Source organism: Chlamydotis macqueenii, chromosome 1 (assembly GCF_036417535.1).
Source record: "Chlamydotis macqueenii isolate bChlMac1 chromosome 1, bChlMac1.mat, whole genome shotgun sequence".
NCBI classification, from domain to species: domain Eukaryota; kingdom Metazoa; phylum Chordata; class Aves; order Otidiformes; family Otididae; genus Chlamydotis; species Chlamydotis macqueenii.
Genome location: NC_141556.1, coordinates 23,017,814 through 23,042,520, shown reverse-complemented (window position 1 = coordinate 23,042,520; position 24,707 = coordinate 23,017,814). Strand labels below are relative to the sequence as shown.

The 24,707-nt window shown below is 37.0% G+C and overlaps 1 protein-coding gene across 3 annotated transcripts in view; it reads right to left on the bottom strand.

Moving 5' to 3' along the window:
* The window catches only part of GRM8 (glutamate metabotropic receptor 8), a 343,105-nt gene that overhangs the window by 36,484 nt on the left and 281,914 nt on the right, over positions 1-24,707 (bottom strand). For 2 of the 3 annotated variants that reach the window (XM_086739982.1, XM_086739981.1), the window contains exon 8: positions 13,349-14,284. In XM_086739982.1, coding sequence (XP_086596108.1) covers positions 13,349-14,284 — 936 coding nt within the window. The remainder of the gene's footprint in view (positions 1-13,348; positions 14,285-24,707) is intronic. The other variant, XM_086739983.1, reaches the window with a different exon arrangement.

Genomic DNA, 24,707 nt, shown 5'->3' with positions numbered 1-24,707 from the left:
GTCTACTGTCATTGTTTTGAAATACAAAGTACTTTTTCCAGCAGACAGGTGTAGAAATCACATACATCACACAGAACAGACCTGTTCAACTGCACTTTTGCCATTTCCTTGTATATTCTGATGACCTTGGGAGAAAATGGATATAGTCAAATACTAAAATGCCTTGCTCTGAACCATCTTCTCCAAGCAAGCATAGCTGGAGCAGTGCCAGCTGATAGTGCTTCCCTCTAGCCTACAATTTAGCAGGAAACCTGCCTGAGTACCATATCGAGCTACATGGGTACAAAGAAAAAGGCCAAAAAAGGAAACAAACAGCCGACGAGATCTGCATGTTACATCCCTGCTTAGGAGACAGGAGCAAGCACACTACATATTTCTCTTTCTTACGTCTATGCCTCCTTCATGCTTACAAATTTCGAGTGTAGCAGTAAAGCAATGTATGACACTGTTTAAGGACATAATGTATTTAGCACTTTTCCTGTTTTGGATGTTTAGAAAACCAGACCTGCCTGCAGTGTATTTTTGTACCATTCTCCTGGTGCGCACGAAAATTAAGAGACACATAGGGCTGTCTATTGAAATTATATGAAAGTACAAGATAGCTCAAGATAAAGCCAAGTCATACAGGACTTTTATTTTAGATAAACAATCAAAAATGCAGTGTCAAGTTCCCCAACTATATCCTTGTACAACACAGATGCACAAAATTCTGACTTACACAGGTCTCTTCAGAAGAGCTTCTAGCAGCTTGGAAAATAGATGGGATGCATACAGAGGAAGGACTAATAGAAGAGTTAACAGCAGTTGGGGCAGTGACATCAAAGGTTTCTTGACACCACTAGGCAAAACTCCCGCTCACTTGAACTGGGCTGTGGCTTTACTTGAACCTTTAAGAAACTGCGCACTAAACAAAAGAACTAAAACTTGGATAGATTTGAGAATACTGGATGTAGCCACATGGAAACAAAGAAAGTAAGCTTTGTATACAAGAGTGAGAACAAATTTTTGCTAAATTTAAGACTGAAAGTATCAAACACCAATAACAAAAAGCTAACATCAATGTGAGTGAGGGAGAGGAGGAAGAGACACAGGGATAAGTGCAAGGTACTAAGTCACAGAAATGAACTAAGATTTTGGATATCATGGAAGAAAAGTGACACTTGCTAGAATGACGGTTCTATCTTGGACAAATTATAAAGCAAGCAAACAGGAAAACAAGAGAGGAGAATACAAACAGCAAAAAAATGAAGGTTGATAAGGACAAAGGTTATGGCTTTAGTGGTGGTTGGAAACAAAGAAATTACAAGCCTCATTGACACGGCAAATTGTGCAGAGTGAATAGCAGAGAAATTTCCAACTTGGAAATCTGGAAGCCTTGATGGAGATATGAGATCTTTGTAGGTCAATAAAATTTCATGCAGTGTGATGGCTCAAAGGGACAGAAGGTGATGTGTTCTGGAGGAAGCAGCTTCAGACTGCTGAAGCATTGTATGTGTAGGACTTCTTCTAAAGCACAATTTCAGTAGATCAGCTTTTAAGGAAAACATATGGTGCAAACAATTCCCTTACAGAGACTGTTTGAAAAGCAGTTTTGGGCTTTGGGACCAATTTCTGTATCACGCCACATTGGTTTGCTTGTGTCTTTTTGATGACTAGATTAGGAGATAGATGCTTTGCCTGCTGTGAGCTCTTCTGCTATACCTCACACAATTACAACTGCTAGTTTACTAGAAGAGACACTTGCAAAATGTCATGTGTTCCTCAGCTTCAAAACTAAAATTCTTTTCCTACATTTGCTATCAAACACTGTCTTTATAGTAGTTTCCCGCTTCTCATCTAATCTCCTTCTGACCTTGCTGTTTTGTGATTGGGAAATGTTGTGCAGTACCTGTTTGAATGGTATTCACAATACCTGTGAATACCTACTGTTATTCCATCTGAGTTCAGTGAAGATAAAAAAAAAGGACAATGGGTCTTTCTTCTTGTGCAAAATATTTGTCACTGTCCCACATGACATCCTTCTCTCTAAACTGGAGACACATCGATTCGATGAACAGACCACTCTGCGGATAAGGAATTGGCTGGATGGTCACACTCAAAGACTTGTGGTCAACGGCTCATTGTCCAAGTGGAGACTGGCGATGAGTGGCGTTCCTCAAGGGTTGGTATTGGGCCCGGCCCTGTTTAACATATGTAGCTGGTTCGTAGGATTCCTATGCACAAAGTTTACCCAACATATGATACTGAAAAGCACAATAGTATTTATTGCTTTGTTATAGCCTTGCATAAGTGGTTAGTTACAGTTCCTAGCATAAGCAGTTACCAGCGTATTGTTTTCCCTTTACGAGAGTCTTACCAACCCAACTATGCCAGAGACACCACCGAACAGGAGGATGATGATCAGCGGGGTCAGAGCAGAGAAGGGAGGTAGGCACAGCACCTTCAGGGAGTCCCCTGTTGTTTGTAGAGTGTGCTCTGTGTCCTTTCTCTCTCCTCCACTCTGAGCCACCTCTGTTTATACCCTCAGCAGATTCAGTGGAAGAGTACTGACCAGGTGTTGATGCACACATGGCCAGCACATGCAACAAGGCCTGCCAAGTACGTGCCCTGCTGGCTAACAGTGGTTCCCAGATAGCAGCAACATACTGCTCAATAACAACCCTCCTAGCTCCCCTCTCCAAGGTCGCTTTCTCACAGCTGCGTGCAGCTTGTAATTTCCCACAGTGGCCCTACACGGACAATTACTGAAATCCTTCACACAACATCTTTGTCAGTGACACGGACAGTGGGATACAGTGCACCCTCAGCAAGTTTGCTGATGACACCAAGCTGTGTGGTGCCATCGACATGCTGGAAGGGAGGGATGCCATCCAGAGGGACCTTGACAGGCTGGAGAGGTGGGCCCGTGAGAACCTCATGAAGTTCAACAAGGCCAAGTGCAAGGTCCTGCACATGGGTCAGGGCAATCCCAAGCACAAATACAGGCTGAGCAGAGAAAGCAGTCGTGAGGAGAAGGATTTGGGAGTGCTTGTGGACGAGAAGCTCAACATGAGCTGGCAATGTGCACCCACAGCCCAGAAAGCCAACCGCATCCTGGGCTGCCTCAAAAGAAGCGAGGCCAGCTGGTTGAGGGAGGTGATTCTGTCCCTCTACTCCGCTCTGGTGAGACCCCACCTGGAGTACTGTGTCCAGCTCTGGAGCCCCCAACATAAGAAGGAAATGGACATGTTGGAGAAGGTCCAGAGGAGGGCCATGAAGATGATAAAAGGGCTGGAGCACCTCTCATCTAAGGACAAACTGAGAGTTGAAGCTGTTCAGTCTGAAAAAGGGAAGGCTCCGGGGAGACCGCATACCAGCCTTCCAGTACCTCAAGGGGGCCTACAGGAAAGGTTGGGAGATACTCTTTTGCAGGACCTCTTGTGACACGATAATGGGTAATGGTTTTAAAATAGAGGGAGGTAGATTCAGACTGGACATCAGGAAGACATTTTTTAAAATGAGGGTGGTGAAGCACTGGAGCAGGTTGCCCCAGAGAGGTGGTAGATGCCCCATCCCTGGAAACATTCAAGGCCAGGTTGGATGGGGCTCTGAGCAACCTGATCTGGTTGGAGATGTCCCTGGTCCTTGCAGGGGGGTTGGACTAGTCGACCTTTAAAGGTCCCTTCCAACCTTAACCATTCTACGATTCTATGATTCCATTCATTGTTCAGCTATTCTTATTATACTGTGGTACAGAGGAGCATGTTTTCTGAAAAAAAAAACAACCCAGATTTATGCAGATGCTGTGCCATCAGTTCTGTCAATGAGCCTGGTAACATCACTATAATCCCATCCACACATTTCACAGTATGAAGTAAATATGACTCTGATAATCACCGTGAAAACAATAATTTGACCATTCTACTAAGGTCATGTTTCTGGTATACTGACTGACTATGAAAGCACTCTCAAGTGTAGAAAGCACTATTCTAGGAAAAGAAAAATTCAAACTTTATGTACATAGTGAAAATGCATGTCTAAAGTTAAGAAGATATTTCATAATTAATAAATTTTTAGCTGGATTACTAGGAAAATAGATAACATTCTGGCCCTTTTGGCTTAGATCATACAGATTTCGCTATTATCATTTTATTCCTTGTTAAGAGCTTCACTGTAAATTGAAAGAAAAATAGTCTTTCAAAAAAATAAATGTATATAACCAATTGACATCTTTCTTTCGTAGAATGTAGCCATGTATGTATTAAAATTATTGCTTTTACTGGGTCTTTTAAACGATCGTTGTTCTGGTTTCAGGCAGGAAAGAGCTCACACTTATGTACAGAGAAATACTTGTACACACACATAGATATTCAGTGTTAACAATGTAATTAAAAATTTATTGCCATAATAGACTTAGGTTTGCTTTTTAAGAGTAGGCATAAAGCTCCATCTTTATGACTTATGAATTTAACATTCACTGTCGCCTACATGAAATTTTAGAATTTTATTGTACTTATAAGTTCTGTTACAAATTTTACTGGGTTTATATATAATTAATTTTTTTATCTGGATCTTGTATTTTATTTGCTATCCAACTTATTGACATATTCTCGGCTACACAAACTATGACAATTCTTAAACAACAGAACGGTCACAAGGGGCTGAAACACACATCAAGTTACTGTGCTTTACATAACTAACACTTCAGTTGAGTCACCATAATCTTCCTTGAAAATGTTATTAGTCTAAAGGAAATATACGGCAATGTGGCTTTGATTAAATGCTGGTCGTGAGTCAAGTTCTAGATACGGTATGTGATGAGCTTGTACATGTGTTGTTATTAAGGCTCAGCCTATGTATGGCAATTTACTAGTCCAAAGCATTTTATCATATTTGTAAGATCAAAATCTAGATAGTGTTATGAAACCTATGCAAAATTGGAATTATTGTAGTAGGAGATAAGAAAGACAAGCAGCTTAATATCTATTTAAAGCTAAGCTAAAAGCCTGTTTAATTTGTTTCTTCTGTCTTTCATACATATGTTTACTTGTTTTCAGTAAGGTAAAAGCACTGTTAAAGCTACAACAAAGGCTATTTTTGTACTGCTTCCAACTTGGCAGGAGCTAACAAGTACAAGAAGTCTCACAAGATCATCCCAGAAAGAGTTCCAAGCCAATTTCTAAATAGTGTTCTATTTAAAGATTTTCTATTTTTCATAACAAGGGTAAATGTGTAAAAGATAGTTGCAATTAATTTCTTACTCATAGATTTTTTTTTTCCCAGTAGATGGGTTTATCATATCATTTTAACTGAAAAAATCCCTTTTCCTGTATATTTACAACATATTCAATACGCTTTTCAGTAAGTGATAAATTTTGATATTTTCTATACAGATATTTTTTATATAGCTTGTGTTATCACTAGTTTTGCTTTATCCAAATTAAACCAGCCCTTCCAGTGCCCCGAGAACTGAAGAATTTATAAAGGGCAAGTCACTTGTTTTGAGGTGATGGCTAAAAGACAGGGTCCTGTCAGGCCACAGGGCAGCATTGGAGCTACTCACTGAGAGATTAATTGGTCAGTAACACATTGGCCTGCCCTGGTCTCAGTCTGAGACCAGGTTTCAGTTTGAAATGTACCTCTCAGTTACACTTGTAGGTGAAGCACAATTGTGAAAGTTTATAGCATCTTAATAACAAAGAGCAATCTCTTTTTTGCTATGCAAAGATCATTTAATACAACAGGAAGGATTTACCTTTAACTGCACTTCTTGAAGACAACTAAATTTTTGGCACTGAACAAATAAAAGCCAAAAGATCAACGTTTTTGTGAGTTGAATCTGATTTCTAGAAATACAGTAGATAAGGCATATTTTTTTTCCTGATTATATCTGTGAAGCCTTTGTGGTCTTTCACAAACTGCCCTTTGTGATTACTGATTATTCTTTGCTAAAGTAGATGAAGATGGCAGAGGTGTTTTGCTATCCATGCTTCACAAAATTGTTTCTGCTTCTCCGTTAGAATTAGTTACTTATCACAGAAGCCAGCAAGGAGCCAAAAAGGTCTATTTAAATTTCTCTAGCACTCCTTCCTTCTTCATACACCTCTTACCAACTCTCTGTCATTCCCCAGGATGAGGTAGGAAGCAGATCACAGGCAACTTTAATTTTTCTGGCAGGTCTTTCCTGTCTTTGGGAAAGAAGCTATCATTCATCATGAGGCCAGAAGCAAACATGTCAGACAAGAAAAGCGCCGCTGTTTACCATTATGTGACAGGTGCACATCTCTTCAGTGTACACAACTAGGTACGCCAGTCCAATGCTCATACTGGAACAGACATGCAACCATGCAGAACAGAACAGGGTATACAACCTTCAGGTGTGCACATGATCTTTTCACTGAACTGGAAAAAAAAAAAAAAAGGCTTTGTATTTTATTAACTAATCCACTTCCTTCTTAGAGAAGCTGACACTTTCTCTCTTCCTGACACCTTCTAATAAACTTATAATTAAAATCAGTGCTCAGTGATACTTAAAATGCTAGTGGCTTAATTAATATAAAAGTAAACAGAGAAATGAAATTACAAACTAAAGACTGTAGGCATATCTTAAAACAACAAAGTTGAGTCATTAAAATTATGTATGCGTTAGCTTTGCTCGAAGTCTTTCATTCAGCAAAGACACTTAGTGAAACTTGGATACACACTATGCTGAATAACAAAAAAAAAAATCTAAACAGGGACGACCATTTTAAAAAGTAGCTGCATTCCAGCCTCCACAAGATTCCGTTGAGTGGGCAGCACAGTCTGAAAGAACTCTTCCCCCTAGCTTTCATGCACTTTAAGCAGTCAGGTCACACCTACACGTCATAAGCAGGCAGAAGCAGAGCCTCTTCACTCTGAGAGGTTTTCAACAAATGTTTGCAGATGCATCTGACCTCAAAACAACTTGAAAGAACTTGGGAGACTTGCCTGTTTTTCCTCTAATCATTCTGGAGCAAAGCAGCTAAACAAGGGAGTAGACGACTACCTCACAAAGAATGCTATGATCTTAAATTATCAAAACGAGCCTGAACAGTATCTAAGTGAACAGAGCTCAAGATACCTTTTTGCACAGGAGACTGACTTGCTTGACTACAGTAATCCCTCCTGATTTCTTAGTTAATCTAAGGCAGTTCAGATAATTACACTATAGTACAGTTTAATTTCTAAGCAAGTCAGCACTTGGCCTGAAAGCTGGTCAGAAATGTTTTGACAAACATGATTTTAAATGCAAGCCTGGTGTCACAGTTAACAATCAGTTCAGACTTTTTTTTCAGATTAAGAAAGTAGGAACAGTTTAAAAGTCGTGAAACTATCATCTTGCAATATCAAAACCACTCTGCTTCCAAAATTCAATTTAAACTTGAAAACTGATGAGACACTTGTCTCATTTATTAGCTAGTAATCTCTTTTCATAATTTTCACTTGTGATTCTTGTGGTAACAGGGAAGCTCTTTCTAAGAGAATTCTTTTGGAATGAATTCCCACAAAGTAACTTTTGAAAGTAAAGAGGATCTCTATATTTAACTGGTTTCTCATTAGTGTACCTTTTGCAGGTTATGCAGCCACACTGGAGAAGTATGACTACTCCTTTGTCCTCTTGCACCAGCTCATGGAAGGCTGGGGAGGGACGAACAGATTTGTGGGGCTGCTGCAACCATTATCTGTTCAGCCAAGGACCCAGCAATGTCCATGACCTGCACTGCACTGAATATCTTCGCCAGCTGGAGGGAAACATGTCTCAGGGTTATACAAGGAGCAAGGAATTTCTCTCACAGAGGAAATGGGAGCAGAAGTTTGGGTAATAAATTGCAATTCAGTTGTATTCTTGTTCATGTCTTCTTTCCCACTCTGCTTCTACAGCAGAACAACAGTCTTAATTTCTGCTCAGGATTTTGTCACAAATCCTAGTAAATTATCAACATTAGAAATAATTGAGCTTATGAAATAATTATATTCAGAAAAACATGAACTGAGAAAACATTACAAAAAGCTTCTCCTTTCTTAAAATACAATTTCCAGGGATGTTTCTATCAGATAATCTGGTGAATTGTATCTAATTTTCTATATTCCAAAACATGTAAAAAAATCAAGTGTTGATGGTTTTGTTATAATACTGCAGGTCCTCCCATATTTAAAGATTCTGAAAAAATCAGCAATAGCACAGAAATTGAGTTTTGGACAATGATAAACTGCTGAGTGTGGAAAGCATCGCTTCAGCAGCCTGCTAACTTTGAATCCTGTAATAATTAAAATTAGAAACTGTTCCAAATATCCCTCAGATTAATCCTCATGCTATGCACAGTGTTGGCACTAGAGATTCTAGTTTAATCAAACCAAACATTATTTATAAAATGGAAGAAATACTAACATGATAAGTTGCCTTTCTGGACTTTTTCCTATGATGTGTACTGCATGGACTACCTGCAGAGCTAGATCTCTGAATATGATTAAAAGAGAATGCTTTGAGGTGAAGAAAAAGCTCAGTGTAGTCTGCTCCATTAACACAGTCCGAGACGTCATTAAGATATTTTGTTTTCCTACAGTCACATTTAGCCATTTAGCCAAAACTAAGGTATATTTAGCCAAGAATTCATAACATAAACACACCAAAACAAAGTGATTGTATAATTTTTGTAGAAATGTGGGGGAAGTAAGGGGTTTCTACGTGATTTGTCATTAGTAGTTGGAATTTTTTTTAAGCTAAAGAACGTATCTTATTAGACTGATGGAATTTCCTCTCCCTCCCATTGAGAGCTTAGTGTCTTCCTCTTGACATCTACATCAGTAGTTTACAGGTCAAATTAATACTGGTATATTCTTAGAATTGTTTCTACCTTCTTTTAATGTCACTAGTGAACAGCTGGATATAAGCATAGGATCCACATGATCAGTAAATCCAGGATTAAAACAGCTGGAACAATAAGATCATAATTATAATAATTTATGGGAAGATTTCTACCATGCATTACAACTTGTTTTGCCTTTATTGCAGTTATGAAAAGAGAGATCAAACTTGTCAGAATAATTTGAAGTACATTAAAATGTATTTGCCTTTCTAGATTACATCTTGTAATTCCTTACGGTGGAAGGAGAAAGAAGAAATCATTCAGCATTTTCTATGGTCCTCTTTCCTCAGCAGAAAGTGCAACCTATTTTCTTTCACAGTACAGGAAACAAATATTCATCTTCTCACTCAAAACAGAGTATTTCCAGGTTAATATAATAAGTGATATCTTTATTATCTGTGAATGAACATGATTCATCCAGCTGTCAAAACAGGTAAAAGGAAGGGAATTTCAAAAGTTCAGTTTATCAAATAGTGATGTACTTTCGACAGTTATCTACCCTCAGCTGGTTTTTATGCAGTCTGCCATGGTAACTTAATTTTATCCAGAGGTTCATCAAACATCTGTTTTAATCACTCAGCTAAATGCAATCATTTTTTCTGTGGCATTCCAGTCATCATGACCTTTCAGATATTTCTATTCCAGATGATCCCAGTACTTCTAGTGTTTTGCCATGTACGTGCGCATGACACAGATGAAGGCTATATTCACAGAATGCTTTCTCACAGAATTTCACTGCTTTGCCTCTAAAGCACCTCACTGACATTTGTGCAAGTGTCAGAAAATTAGTGGTTTATGTCTTAGGGATACATTTTTTCATTCAGTGAAGCACTGGAATAACTTAACTATTTGTAGTGGATTCCTTTCACAAAGCAGTAGCTGTCAGAACAGGCTTGATCATGAATGGACAAAATCATGAATTAGACAAGAAAAATCATACTGGACTTAAAGTCAATGCTCTTACTGTTCTCTGCAGAACATCTGTAGAAAAGACAATCTAAAAATGGTGTGTTTAATAGCACAGGGGTTTTATGTTCTGCTGCCTGATATTAAGGACAAACAATAAACACAGAGTTCCATAAAAGCCACCAAGTTTGGGTTAATCAAGGTTATTTTAGATTGGTGTTTTAACCTTTTGTTAATTGACCATAGGTATATATGATTTTTAGTTTATTGAATAGTATATATTAGTTTTCTCAATTTCGTATTAGTTTTAAACTTACACATAAATTGAGTATATGAGTAGAAACAGCATCTGTTAAAAAGGACTGTTAAAAATGTTACAAGACTATAAATCAACATAGATACCCCATCCCTGGAAACACTGGGCTGGATGAGGCTCTGAGCAACCTGATCTAGTTAGATATGTCCCTTCTCCTTGCAGGAGGCTTTGGACTAGATGACCTTTAAAGATCCCTTCCAACTCTAACTATTCTATGATTCTATGATTCTATATTCCCACTGAGTCTTGTCAAGTTACCTCAACTTTTACCATATTTTCTGTTATGGATGTGTCACACCATGAAAATTCAGGCATTCAACTCCACTGTATTAACCAGCAAGAGACTGAAGGTTCCTAATATGCACAGTGGAGAGAGAGAGAGAGAGAGAGAGTTTCCCATCCTGTGCTTCACAGCAAGAACACATCAGTAAGATTCACAGTTTGTCTGCAGAAAAGTACTTATGCTTATTTACATACCCTTCATCACACATATTTGAAGCTTGATGGACACCAATACTCAGTTTATGGACTTGTGCTGCCTGTACAGGCTTGTACTCCTCTTGGTTCTATCCAGAATCTCTTAGCAAATTTACAATTTTAAGAATTGATCCCAAGGCCACTAAAGGTAAACCTGGCCTTTGCATGATGATCCATGAGTTTTGGATCTAGACACCTGTTTTTAACATTAAAGGTCCTTTTTTGTTTTGTTTATAATTGGAAATATTTTGACAGTGAAATAAAAATAAAAGCTTCTCCATACACTTTCTACTTAATCTGTGTTCATGGAATACTTAATTAAGTAAATATAACCTCTCTTTCAAAAAACACATAATAACTTCTGCTATTGTTGTAAACAACTTCTGTATTGTTGGCCTAAACTAATGTTTAGGAAAACAGAAGTTCTTCCAAAAATTTTGGAAAAGTTTAACTACTCTTTATTCAAACAGAAGTGTGTCTAAAGCTAGTAGTTCAATGACTTCTAGTTGGAAATACATCTGGCTTGTAATGAATGCTATGGTAAATTCTATCACTGTCAACATTTAAAAAAAAAAAAAGGAACCATTCCTTTTAAATAGTACTTTAAGTTCCCTAGCTAATTGCTCCATTCTTTCTGAACAAACTAAAGCTATAAAAAACTAATTTCAGGATTCTAAAATCAACCACAAAGTGAGTAAGCATCTAAAAAAAAAGCCTATTTTATCTTTTATTTCTTTAATCCCCCAAAAATACCATAATACCAAATTTTAAATAAGATATTCTATAATGTATTAGTTTGTTTTAAGATGCCTCTTCTGGTGTTATTGATTAACTGAGAAATCTACAAGCAACTTTGAGTTTATTCAGACAATGTATCTATGTGTTCACAAAGATACAACATTTTTGTCCTACTGAGACAAGCGATTTAATTGTATGAATACATGAACTATTATGATGATATCCATAAGACTCTGTGTGGAAACATGTTTTTACTTACAGCAAAAAGTAGAAGCACTGTTGAAAGAATTATTTGAATTACAGAGCTACTGTATTAGCATATTAATTTGTGGGGTTTTTTTCTCCTGAAAGTTGTTATCTAAAGAATAAGAAATCATTTAGATAAAAAGGCAACTAACAAGTGAAATTTAGAGTTAGAAGCTGTGCAATTTAGTACAATTTGTGTGTTGAGTCTTGGGTTTCATAAAAGAAATGCAAAAGAGGTGTTCATTAATCTTGTCTTTGAGGTCAAAAGCAAATAATCCTTTACTACAAGCTAAGGTGAACCAATGGTGTAAATCAAAATTCACTGCATGGTCACCAGCCAAGTAATATTTTCTGTATTTCAATACTCAGAAATACATTTCTTTTGTTGTGGGTACTTGCTATAAAACTGAATGACTGCTAAAATAAAAAGTACCACATATTTATGCAACAAAGTTTTTTTCTAAGTTAGGCCTACACATACAAAAAAGTCAGAATTTAAATACAATTCACCTAAATATGTTTTCCTATATTAAACAGGATTTTTTAAAATCTTTACTTACTGTATCTATGATATGCCATTACCTTAGTACTAACTTCCCCTGACTTAATCCAAAAGGCATGGAAATCAAGCCTGATCCAATTCAGCAAGCCTGCTTACTTCAATTTGCAGTAAGGAAAATATTTTTCTTTCACAATCTCTCCCTCATACAATTCCTCTTCTTGAATTAGCAGGTATTTTATCAAGCTATACAGACCTGCTCTTTAATTCTGCAGGCAAGAGTGCCCTCTAAACCAGAAATAAGTCAAACCTGTGCACAATTATAAGTGGACACATGTTGACTCTTCCATTAAATTAAAACGTATATTTTAAAACATTTTTAAAAACACCTGCTAGAAGAAAAGAGGAAAGATTTTGTGTACAAGACCGATTACTTTAGTTTCTTATTTTTGAGATTTTCCAAATCTCACAGATTTGCAATTTTGAAGATTGATGCCAGTATTATTGCTCTTTCCTGCATAACTTGTCATTTTCACCACAATCAGCTGGATAAAAACTCACACAGTTGACATTTACCTCTGCCTTCCCATTAGAACTGAGAGAAGGACAGTTAAATATCTGACGTGTTTTGTATTGCTGACCATGACAGCAGGAAAGATCCATGCCAGTTAAAAAAGGAATAACAGATATCCAAGTATGCAACATATATTTTCTCATTAAAAGATCAGGAAAATGTTTTCATTTTGCTCTAAAATAATTAGTGAATTAGCTTTATATTATTTTCAATACACTCCATTCACTCGTTCTACTCTTTTTTTTTTTTTTTTAAAGTTATAATGTGTCAACCAGAGAGAAAAATAATTCTTTTCATTCTGCCCAGGCATTCTTCTTCATTATTTTTGACAAATGTAAGTTGATCTTCTCAGACTTTTGAAATGCAACCATTTCTATCAAATCTGTGGATGATAACAAAGATTTATAGTGTTTCATGTAACAGGCTAGAGCATCACTAAACGGTAATAATAAACATTAGAAGAAACAGTCATTAAGGATATATTGAGAAAATCTCAATATTATTATGACAGCCACACCACAACCACATTCAGTTTCTTGTGTTAAAATATAGGAAACCTACCTTTTGAATCACATATTTTACTATCTGTGAATTCCAACAGTTTGTTTGCAATTTTCATTCAGAATTACTTGTTTGTAAGAGAGAAAATACTGTAGTGCTCGAAGTATTGCAAGATAAAACCAGAAAAACTATAGTATTTGATTTGTAAACTTATCATCACTTACCTTCTCTGCTGACTGTGCCGTACCAAAAAAGATTGGAATAAAAGCTAACCAAATTATGCAGGTTGTGTACATAGTAAATCCAATAGGTTTTGCTTCGTTGAAGGTCTCTGGAACCCCTCTTGTTTTAATAGCATAAACAGTGCATGTGACCATCAAGAGAATACTGTATCCAAGGGAACAAATGAGAGAAAGATCTGAAATGTCACATTTGAGAACTCCCCTGGCATTTTCTGGTTCAAGTGTCCTCTGCTCTCCATAGTCTACAATGATATGTGGTGGATCAATAGCAAACCAGATGAAGACTCCAATAAGCTGCATGGATATGAGGCTGAAAGTGATCACCAGCTGGGAAGCCGGACTAATAAATTTAGGAGCTGTAACAGATTTTTTACCTTGTTCAAATATTCTGTGAATCCTGTTTGTTTTGGTAAGCAAGGCAGCATAGCTGAAACACATGCCAAGTCCTAAAAAGATCCTTCGAAATGAGCAGACCACTGTATCGGGAGTCGCAATCATTAAAAAAGTAATGGAGTAACAGAGAAAAATGCCAGTCAAGAGGACGTAACTGAGCTCCCGTCCAGAAGCCCTGACGATCGGTGTGTCGTTGTACCGGACAAATGTCACAATGACAAAGGTGGTGGCAATTATACCGAGAATAGCTATAAAGACAGGCACGATGGCCCAAGGAGAATGCCACTCCAGTTTGATTATAGGGATAAGCTGGCAGTCCGTACGGTTGGTGTTTGGTCTCTTATTAATGGGGCACAGTTCACAGTTGAATTCATCCAGCTGGTAATGGTACCCCTCACAGCGCTCGCAGTGCCAGCAGCAGGGCACTCCCTTCACCGTTTTCTTTCTTTCCCCGGCTTTACAGGGCAGGCTGCAGACAGATGCTGGATGAGTGTGTTCTCTATTAGCCCACTGCATGTCTTCTACCTGTGGGTATAAAAAATTAATGAGCCTTCTATTTTCCCCCATTTATAATATCCTAATCCTGGCCACAGGTTTGTCATAAATCACTGCATGCTGACAGTACAAATACAGTTTACTGTAATAAGAAACCTGTTTCTTTCCCTTGTATTGACTTTATAAAGGTGTTAAATGATTGTGTCTAATAACTCATTCATGCCACAGGCTTGATGAGTGTCATTAGTTTCTATTTACCTCTTTACTGCTGACCAAATTGATGTCTGTAAAGATATTTATTCACTCTGGGCTAGTTTAAAAGCAAAAAGCCCTGTACACAGTGCTTTAAAAGTTAATCACATGCAAATATAAATACCAGTAGTTCTCAGACATTTAATTACAAAATAAGGCTATGTGAGTTTCAGATAAGTTTCTGGTACAGTAAAGAAATAGATTACAATCTCCTTGCATCAGTTCTGGCAGAACAAAGAGTGCCAGAAAAAAAAAAAAGATCCGTGATGCCACCTCTTCCATGAATGTGGATATTTTATAATTTTCCACTTTCTAAGTCTTGAAATGCAAAAGAGTGTTCTGTTTACATTTCTAGGAGATAAAAATGAGTATATACTGCTTTCTGAATAATAATGGAAAAAGATGTCATGGCTTCTACTTTAGTCCTCCTCATTTAAAAAGTCCAAGGATCTTTTTGTAGTACAGAATAGATGCACACAGTGCAGCCTTGTTTTGTAAACCTCAGATTTCTCCACAGCAGTGCATTAACAAAATAGGTTTTTTTCATCCATTTATCTATTCTTCCTGCAAGTCCTCCAAATAAAAGCTGAATAGGAAACTCAAGGATTTAAAACATCTCCTGCTTAAAATTATCACTCAGTTTGGTCTCAGGTCTCCTTAGCCCACCCTCAGTAAACTCATCCTCTGCCAGAAGTTACGCTGAGTGAACCAGAGCAGTGTGGTGCTAAGAGCTACTTGTAGGTACCAGCATCACTGTGTTGCTTCCATGCTCCACCTTTCGTTCCTTTGTTAGATGGTAAGCAGTCAAGGACAAAGGACTTGCCTTGTTCTTGCCTATTAAGTACTTAGCACTTTTGATTCGTTTGGAGGCTTTATTTAGAAATGAAACAGCAGTAACAAAACCTCACCCCTCAGGAAGGTTTTCATTTCCTTCTGGAGGAGGACAGAATGAGGACAGCTTATCAAGGGAGGTAATTTTGACCTTAACAGTTTATTTTTCTAGCAATTTTTCAACAAATTTGAGAGAAAATCACAATTGCTGGCCTCATTTGCCTTCCTCAGAGAGCCGGAGCACTTGTTACAGCACAACACAGGGCAAAGAGAGCAGCAACAAGCAGCCAGGCTCTTTGTCTCCTGGGTCCGCTCCTCTGCACAGCCCAGGACTTTGCTGTTATTTGCCACTCAGAGGGGGAAACAAGGGACCACGCAGTAACAAGGAGACAAGAAACTCGCTCGTACAACCAGCTCTGTGAATCCCCACTCGCTTGAGGACGCGTTTGGATCCGTCCTGGACTTACAGAAGTTAACCATATTTTATATCAAGGACTGTGATAATTACACAAAATGCAGCATCTGGTGACTAACTAAAAGGAAATCGTTTAAGTAATTAGCTTCCTAAAAAACATAGCAATAACCCAATTGCATGAAACAGCTTTGATAGGGCCCTAGCCGAGCACTTGACACTCTAAGAAAATATTCACCTCTGTTACAATCCCCTGGTTTTAATCACTGAAATTCTCAAAGCCTGCATAACCTCTACTGTTTCATCTACTAGACAAGAGAGAAAACATGTTATGATGGAATCAGTGTGATAGCAAAGACATATTCTCCTTCACAGTGTTGTTAGGAGAATAAATACATCAAAGCTTGTGATTTAGTCAGATACTGTGGTAACGGGGACAACGGGAGGCCGTGGTCATTAATCCAGATCTGTGGATAAGTTCAGAATGACTCAAAAAAGAACAGTAAAGTATATTTACCAGATTATAGCACACAATACAGAATCAACAGGAGAGTACACAACACCTGATCCAGCATAGACTTAGAATGGCATGGACAGGCAACACCTAATCTGGCAGAAAGCCTGACAGAATAAAGCTAAAGTGTCTAGTTTTTTAAATACATTTGAACTAGTAAAGTGAGTTTGTACCAGATGAGCATTTAATATCATGAAGCTACAGTGCTTATTTTCTGTCATTAAGCATCCTAAAGTCACATTTACTGTATTGTGAATCCACAGCTTAGGTAGAGAGATTTCCTTTGTGCATTTCAGAGTTTCTACCAGAAAAAAAAAAAAAAGAAAAAAAAAAAAAGATGTTATTGTACAGCTACTTATGATTTCATATACTTTTGTCTTGATGGTGTTTTAATTGACTAAAAACATGCTTAAGAACTTTTCCTGGTTGGCAACACATTGTGCCTAAGGTTACATATCCCAATGGCAACAACTGATAATAAATTCCTATTTCTGAAGGTCACTAGTAAAGATTCATATTATGTTTTTCATTCTAATACATCTGATTCAAAATATAATTTCCAGTATGGCACTATAAGGTTATGAATGTTGGAAAACTCACTGTCTAAATAAACTTGAATCTTTTCTTTTTTAAAAAAAAATAATTATGAATATAAGCACCATTACCTGTTAGTGATGGAATGATTCAAACAAGAATGGAGTCTTAAAGCATAAAAAAAATTCTGAATCAATGTAGAGAGCAACTAGAATGAACGGCTGGTGCAAGTGCATTTCACAAGGTATACAAGTTATATCTTAAAATCTCTCTTGTCTGGACTACTTTTTTTTTTAGGCAAAACACACAGTTATATTTAGGTTGACTGACATTTCTAAAAAAGGTCTTAACAAAAATGCTATGAGTTCTTGCTCATAAGTTTTTTTTTTTATTTCATTTTCTATCTAACAAGAAAGAGAAGATATATTCCCGAGAAATGTTGGCCAGTATTTGAAATTGGAGATCCCCTTTAGGATATTTGCAGATCTGAGAAAATTCTGGCATTGTAGGATTTTTAATTCTGGAAGTGGGTGCAAAGATTACATTCTCCCACGAACCCAACCACCCTGACAACTCAGTTTACAGCTACATTAACAAGCAACATGGCATAGTAAGAGGCGGTCTGTGGAGCAAAGGTGTTGGCTCTGGAGACTTGATGTTCACATCAGTCAGTACTTGAAATTAGAATCTGGGAAGGAAGGCTATATTGAACTAATTTTGACTGAACATAATGATGAAAGAAGATTAGATGTCCTTCTGGATAATGATGAAAGAAGATTAGATGTCCTTCTGGAAAGTGTCTTCAGTTTTCATTTAAGCCAAAAGCAATCCAGTTCTCATAGCCTGAGACCCACTCCACAATGAGCAAGTGCGCTAAGTGGGAATAATTAGGAGCTTAATTTCAAAAGCAGACTCTTGACTGAAACTAAAATGCTAATGTGTGTACACCCTCAAACTGCTACATAGACACTACTGTAATAGAGGCAGAGCAAAGGGCAGGGGAAACTGTGTCTGAGAGCAAGCACTGCTTGCTTTTATTATATCTGAACAGGTCTGCTAAGGGTTTCTGTACGTGCAGCAATTAAAGACTGAAAAGCCATGCTGGTCATCTGGTTCATTCACAGGTATCCATAACCTGCAGCAGTCTTGGCCTGTAATGTATTTTTGAGTTATTATTTTGCATAAAATAAATGTAATAAGGAAATCCAATACAAGAGATAATTACATCAATGGTCTTAAAGCTCTATCAGTTTTCTCAATCACTGGATACCAAAAGACTTGGCTTCTCAAACCTGTGAAGAAGATTCACCCATGTCATTATTTTTCTATCCTTAGGTTATAGTGCTATTGATCTCACTTCTTCTCTGAGATTAACTTTAGACAATAAGTGATAGTAGAAACTGTTAAGAAACAAGAAAGTGAAGGAGGATCATTTGGGAATATAGACCCAGGGACATTGTATAATTTTTAGAACTGCTGAAAACCTGTAATAGTCATAAACTTTAAAGGGAGTTGCTGGATGCTCAGCCTCTTTTGAAAATTATATTTTTTATGTAGAAATAAACACTTAGCAGTGGAACTTTTAAAAGTGCCGAGGGAACTTCTTCAATTCAACTAATTAATTTAAATGGGAGCTAAGAGCCTTATCTGTTTAGGTGCTTTTGAAAATCCCCCTGTGCTTCCATCTGCAGTTTTCACAATCTAAACACTTCGGAGAACCTGCCTCAAAGTGATCTAGAAGTTCAAATGTTACAAAACTAACTTCAAGGGAGCTTAACTTGAGGCAAACATTTTTAAACAAAATTATCATGGGGGAAAGGAACTGACAAAGAAGCCAAAGCCTGACAAAAGAAAGATGGAAAAGAAGGGGGTTTTGACATTGAAAAAGAATGAAAAAGTTCTGCATCTCTTCAGTCGTTACTGATCAAAATATCTGTGTCTGCAGCACACTTTACACTGCTCAGAACCTGCTAAGGCTGGGTGAGTCTCAGATTATTAAGTAGCCTTAGGCAAACATAGTTTCTAGAAGACCTATTTTGTCACCTTCATTTTCATGCGACATCTAGCTGCTGTTCCCTACAGTATGATATATAAGGCAAAGTTCATTGTTAAATGTATCTGAATTCATCATCTAGGTCAGATGGACTGCAATAGCCTCACTCTGTGTCTATTATTAATAATAGTTTAAACATTATTATTGTATTTTTGTAGTAGCTTCTCTGTATTTAGAAAGTGTCTGATAGATTGATGTGCTATCATGAAGTACCTCACATTCCCCTAAGACAAGATTCCATTTTCTACTATTCCAGTACTTACTAGAGTGAAAACATCATAAAGAGTATGACAGCACGTCTGTAAGACATGCACTCATTTTGTATGAAATGCATCATGATACAAAAAGAGAATGGCTTCATTGCTATTTAAATAGACATAAAAATCATATCTATATCAGATATCTGCCTGACGGAGCTGCAATTTGCTTTAATTTGCTGCAATAAGATTCACAGTTCACTAAACCATTAAAATACAGACAAAATGCCATTTCATATCAAAACCAAGTAAACACCTCTATCCTTCATGAACATTACAAATGCAATTTCCTCTAATATCTAATAATAAAGCTAAAAATTAATGATGTGAGAACTGGGCTAAAATAAATGAGATTTACATGACACAGTACAACACATTCACATTCCCGGCACCTATGTTCTTGCAATAATCAAGCAACTCATCCATTTAGCAATGCCCTCAGCAAACAGAGGAGAGTGATCAAAAATGCTGTTAACAGGTCACATATCATTTCTGAACAATTTATGTGTACAAAACCACTCTGTTTCCCATTCTTAATGATCATGGAAAGATGTATCACTTACTCACATAGTTCAGCAACCAGTGACAATGTAAAGGCAGTTGGACAGCCTTCAGAGAGTTTATATCAAGGGCATTGGTGGACAATATTTTAATGTTTCTGATTATGTTCTATTATCACTTGCAGGAATTTTCACTTTTTAAATCTTACCTCAGAGCTAGATATTTATTAGAAGTAATGAAAAATACGTGTTTAAGCGTATTGTTGTAATGAATGAAATTATTCAAGATCTGGACAGAGGAATGCAAGTACTGCATGCTACCAGAGTTGTGGGAGCAGGAAAACGTCTTATTTGTAATCAGTCAATACTTTCATAAGCATCAAGGCTTTCACATATCAATTTATATGGCTTTTAATAGATATTCAGATTCTTAGTTATAGAAATGACAAAGAACAGAAGTATCACCTCCAGCTGTCACTGAGAGTTGTTCTTATTTTTGTCTTGAGTTCCTGGAATTATTTCTCTTCTGACAAAAAGGTTCATCAGAGGAGCATAGCAAGTGTGTGAATTAAGGCAATTTAGTCTAATATTTAGCTTTTTAAAATAATCTAATGCATCTATTCTCACAGTAAAGGTTCAAGTCTCTGATGTACCTTGTCCAATCAAGTCATCTGAACCATCAAAAACCAAAATTAAACTGAAACTGTTTCAACTAAAGTGAGTTGATTATGAGCCTAAATATAACAATCATTGCATTCAGTCTGCCAGACAGATTTTATCCCTCTAGAGAAAAGCTGGGTATACTTACAGACTAAACGTAAAAATATTTAAGCAGGCATATGCTGAAGGGAAATAAGTCAAGGACAAAAAACCACAAGTTTAAATTAAAACAAAACAAAACCAAACCCAGAATGAATCTAGATTGTCAATGACAGTATAAAATCACTATCATTACCAAATTTGCCATAATTACTGTAAGTGATTTACCTCATTCACCCCATACAGATGTTTTTCTAACCACTGAGATGTCATTTTGTGGAATTTCAGGCACAGACATTCCTAGGGATTTGCAAAGAATAGGGGATTATATCTTTGGTTTTACCACATAACAGTTGAAAATTAATGCAGTCGAATACCAGTTTGAAGAAGAGTCTGATCAGATGCAATGACCATTAAAGGATTAGTCTGAAATACTGCAAGGAAAATAATTCATTCTCTTTGTCTTTAGAAACAGAAGCAAAGGTTGTTGTTATGATCCAAATGGAAGCTGATTTCTCCTAACTGTGACTCCACCTGCACAAAGTTCCTCCTAGGCACACCACTTACCATCTCTATCTCACAGCTTCCCTAAAGGAAAAACAAAGACAGTGAAATTTACTGTTATTAAATTTGAATACCCATTTACATGCATGTATGTATAACTTAAAATGTCCTGGACTACAGGAAGGAAGGTGATACTGACATTATTTGAAAGCAGTTCTATCGACCGGTTAAACAACTTTGGTCTCTAAGCTTAGAGTTAGCATATATGGCTCTAACACAGTCTGACTTTCTCAGTGACATTGGGCAAATTATTTAACCTTCTTGAATCTCAACTTTGCAATTAGCTGGAGGGAAGCTGTCATGCAAACAGGAGCAGTGGAGACATTTAAATAAGTCTAAAATGTGGCTTTATGTAGGGATATAACTGATCTCCATCTCTCAGGTCTGGAAGGGGTTTTTTTTTTGCCCAGCAAGTACTTATATTCTAGAAAGCTTGATTAAAACAATTTTTCTTTTAAAACTGAGTAATATTTTTTCAAAGAGTTAGTACCAGAAACATCATAACAATTCTGTGCCTCCTCAGCATGTCAAAATATTTCTTGTCATCTCCAGTTTCCCAGAACTGCAAGATCTCCAATCTCTGGAATTACTAAAGCTAAGAGAATGTATTTTTAGTGTTCTGGCCATATTAACAAGTCATTCTCAGCTAGGGCAAAATAATTAAAGGGAAGGATGCTCTAAGGTAATATAAGTAAACAGAAAAGAATGGTGTAAACAAATACAAAGTTTCTACTGCTCATAAACAGAAAAGGTTAAATACTAGCCTTGCTTTGTCACCAGAAGTATGTTATTTAGCATGCTGAGACTGCGATTTTACCTCAAAGAAACCGACCTCACTACTTAAGTCATATAATTTATGACTGCTGAATAATTACATAGAGGAGCATACTGTGGAAACCTTAAACAAGGAATAATCATACCACTGTATCATAATCTACAGAGTGTTTATTAGTGCTATGTAGACCTTAAACCTCAATCTTAGAATGCTAGCCTTCGAATGGTTTGAGATCTGTTTATTTTACGTCTACTACTTTTTTCTGCATGTGGTTTAGTTGGTACTGATGGGCTACAGAAGTGTTGACCCTACAGACTCTTGGTACAAGGGTAAGAGGAGCTGCAATATATTCCTTTCTTCAATTTGCCAAACAATAAATCTATTAACATGCATGGAATACCTGGAAAAAAGCATTTTATTCTCAGATGCCTTGGGGAGTAAACTAGCACAAAGTGCAGTGATTAGTAGGTCATTAAATAAACAGTTACTGTTACTGCACTGTGTAACCATCAGATGGAATTTTACAGCAATCTAGTAGGCACTTCTATTCAATATAAGAAAGATTTTTTTTTTTTAATTCTTGGAAGCATGAATCACAATTAATTTTTAAGCACCTGTTTCTGGAGATAAGTTTCTTTATTTACAAATGAGAGAAAAAAAAAAACAACAAAAAAATAAACAACCCCCCTCACACACCATTATTTCCTTAATAGTTTTATGACACAGAAAGATAAGTTCAGTATGAAAAAAAAATACATTGATGGTTTTGTTTTAGCTTTAATCCTGCCCCATTATTTTTAAATTGTTTAATCTAGTTCCTATTTCTTGATCAGTGCAAAAGATGCTGTCCATATGAAACTGAAGAAGGAATGCCTCTAAATTCCAATCTGGACAACATTTCCTACAAAATAATACCAACACACAAATAGTATATTCTTTTTATTCCCACACTGCTCACAGACCAAGACCTCAATTGCACTGAGGGCTATACAAATCTGCAAGAAAAAAAAGTGATGGTCTCAATCTTAAAGAATCCATAGTCAAAACATAAGATAAAGGAGAGCAGAGTATCAGCAGAATACAGAAAAGGAAATCCTAAAAACAATAAGGCAACACTGATCAGCATGATAGACAGCAGCTGTAGCATACCTCCAAGCAGATGCTTTTTGAGGAAGTTGTAGCAAAAAAAATTTTAATGAAAGAATTGAAAGAAGAGAGCAGGGCAATTTTGCATCTATTTCCTGAGCTTTCCATTGAAGCATAAGTGGCAGCAAGACAAATTGCACAAATGCAATAACTCCATCCCTGACCTCTCAAAGAATAACAGAGCTGGAATATCCTGTGATCCTGTGCTTTTCAGTTTCTAAACAGTGTTCCAGCAAAGTGAAACACTTGACATTTTGAGCAAAGTTGCCCTCACCTCAGTAGCCTTGTACCTTAATTGACTGTGACACAGGAACAGACAAGCTCACTTGAAATGCCAGGATCCAGTTTTTTTTCCCGTCTCAAGAAAAGAGGCACTATACCTAAATCATTCCTGACATAGTTGTCCAACTTGTTTTTAGGAAAAAAAAGTTGCTAATATGCGTAGTACATTCCCCCCTGAAGCACTGCAAAATCCTAAACACTGAGATGTACATTTTGACATTACTTTAAGGTGGTTTTCTCCTGTAATAGCTCCTATGTTCTTTGCCAGCTCCTCTTAATGAACAGACAGATCTTTCCACGATAATAATTTTGAATATTCAGCACTACATAAACAAAAGAAAATCACACCAGCCCTTTAAACACAGTTCCAGCCAGCTAACAAAATCACATATAAAAAGTCTGAGAGTCTGAACTAGTTCAGAACTGGCAGAAAACAGACTGTGTTTTATACTGAGATTTTCAGCAGCAGGAGAAGAGCGCTCTCTGCCAAGTCTGTGCTGCTGCTCAGAATGAAGAGTCAATAATTAAATTGAAAGTTCTGCAGACAGACTTAGTGATCTAACAGGCACAAAACTAGTATGTTGAAGAAGTTCAAGCTAGTGAAAATACCACACAGAGTATTCAGTCAGAAACAAAAAAAAAAAGGGGGGGGGGGAATTCTTGTTACTAAGGAAAGAAAGATGAACATGTTAAAAATGAGAGTACTTCAGGAAGCCAGGGGTTTTCATATGGACTGAACATACTGAGATTTGTTCTACAACGTTTAAAGAACAGACTGAGGAGATAGAAGGCTTTTGAGACTTTATGGGGAAGTATGGAGAACTTGCAAATTGGAAACCTAATGCTTATGCTCAGAAAAGGACGTGAAAGAAGCAGCCAGGGAATTATCAATCATTCAGTTTGATTTCAATTCCCAGAAAAATCCTGAAAGAAATAAACAAACACATTTCAAAAACATGGAGAAAACAAACAAGACAAATAACAGCCAAAAGGGATCTGTCAACAATGAGCTGTCACACTTCCTTCAGTGAGAGGGGAACAGACATCATGGATGAGAGGCAAGCAGCTAGGCGTCATTTATCTTAATACTAGAAAGATTTTTGACACCATTTCAAATTATACTCTTAGTCATAAGCAACCTATTGAAACAGATCTAGCCCCTATCGGCTAGGTGCAAATTATATCAGAAAGCTGTGGGAAGGTAAAATTTGTCATTAATTCACTGTCAGAATGGAAGGAATGGTACAGGGTGGGGCCTGGAAAGGTCTATTCTTAGTCCTCTATTATTCAGTACTTGTAATAACCACTCTATGAATCTGGATGATAAAATAGAGTATATGGTGACCAAATTTGGGCAATAACACTGGAAAAGGGGGAAGCTACACTGAAGGTCAGGACACTTATTCCAAATGATACCGCAGAGAGTCTGAAAAAGAGGAGTGTGGAGTTTAACAGGGACAACTAAGAAGTAGCACATTATGGGTCAGGAAGGACAGAGAGAGAGCAGCTCTTCAGAAAAAAAAAAAAAAAAAAAGAGATCTCAGGGCTTTAGTGGATTTCAGTATCTTGAACCA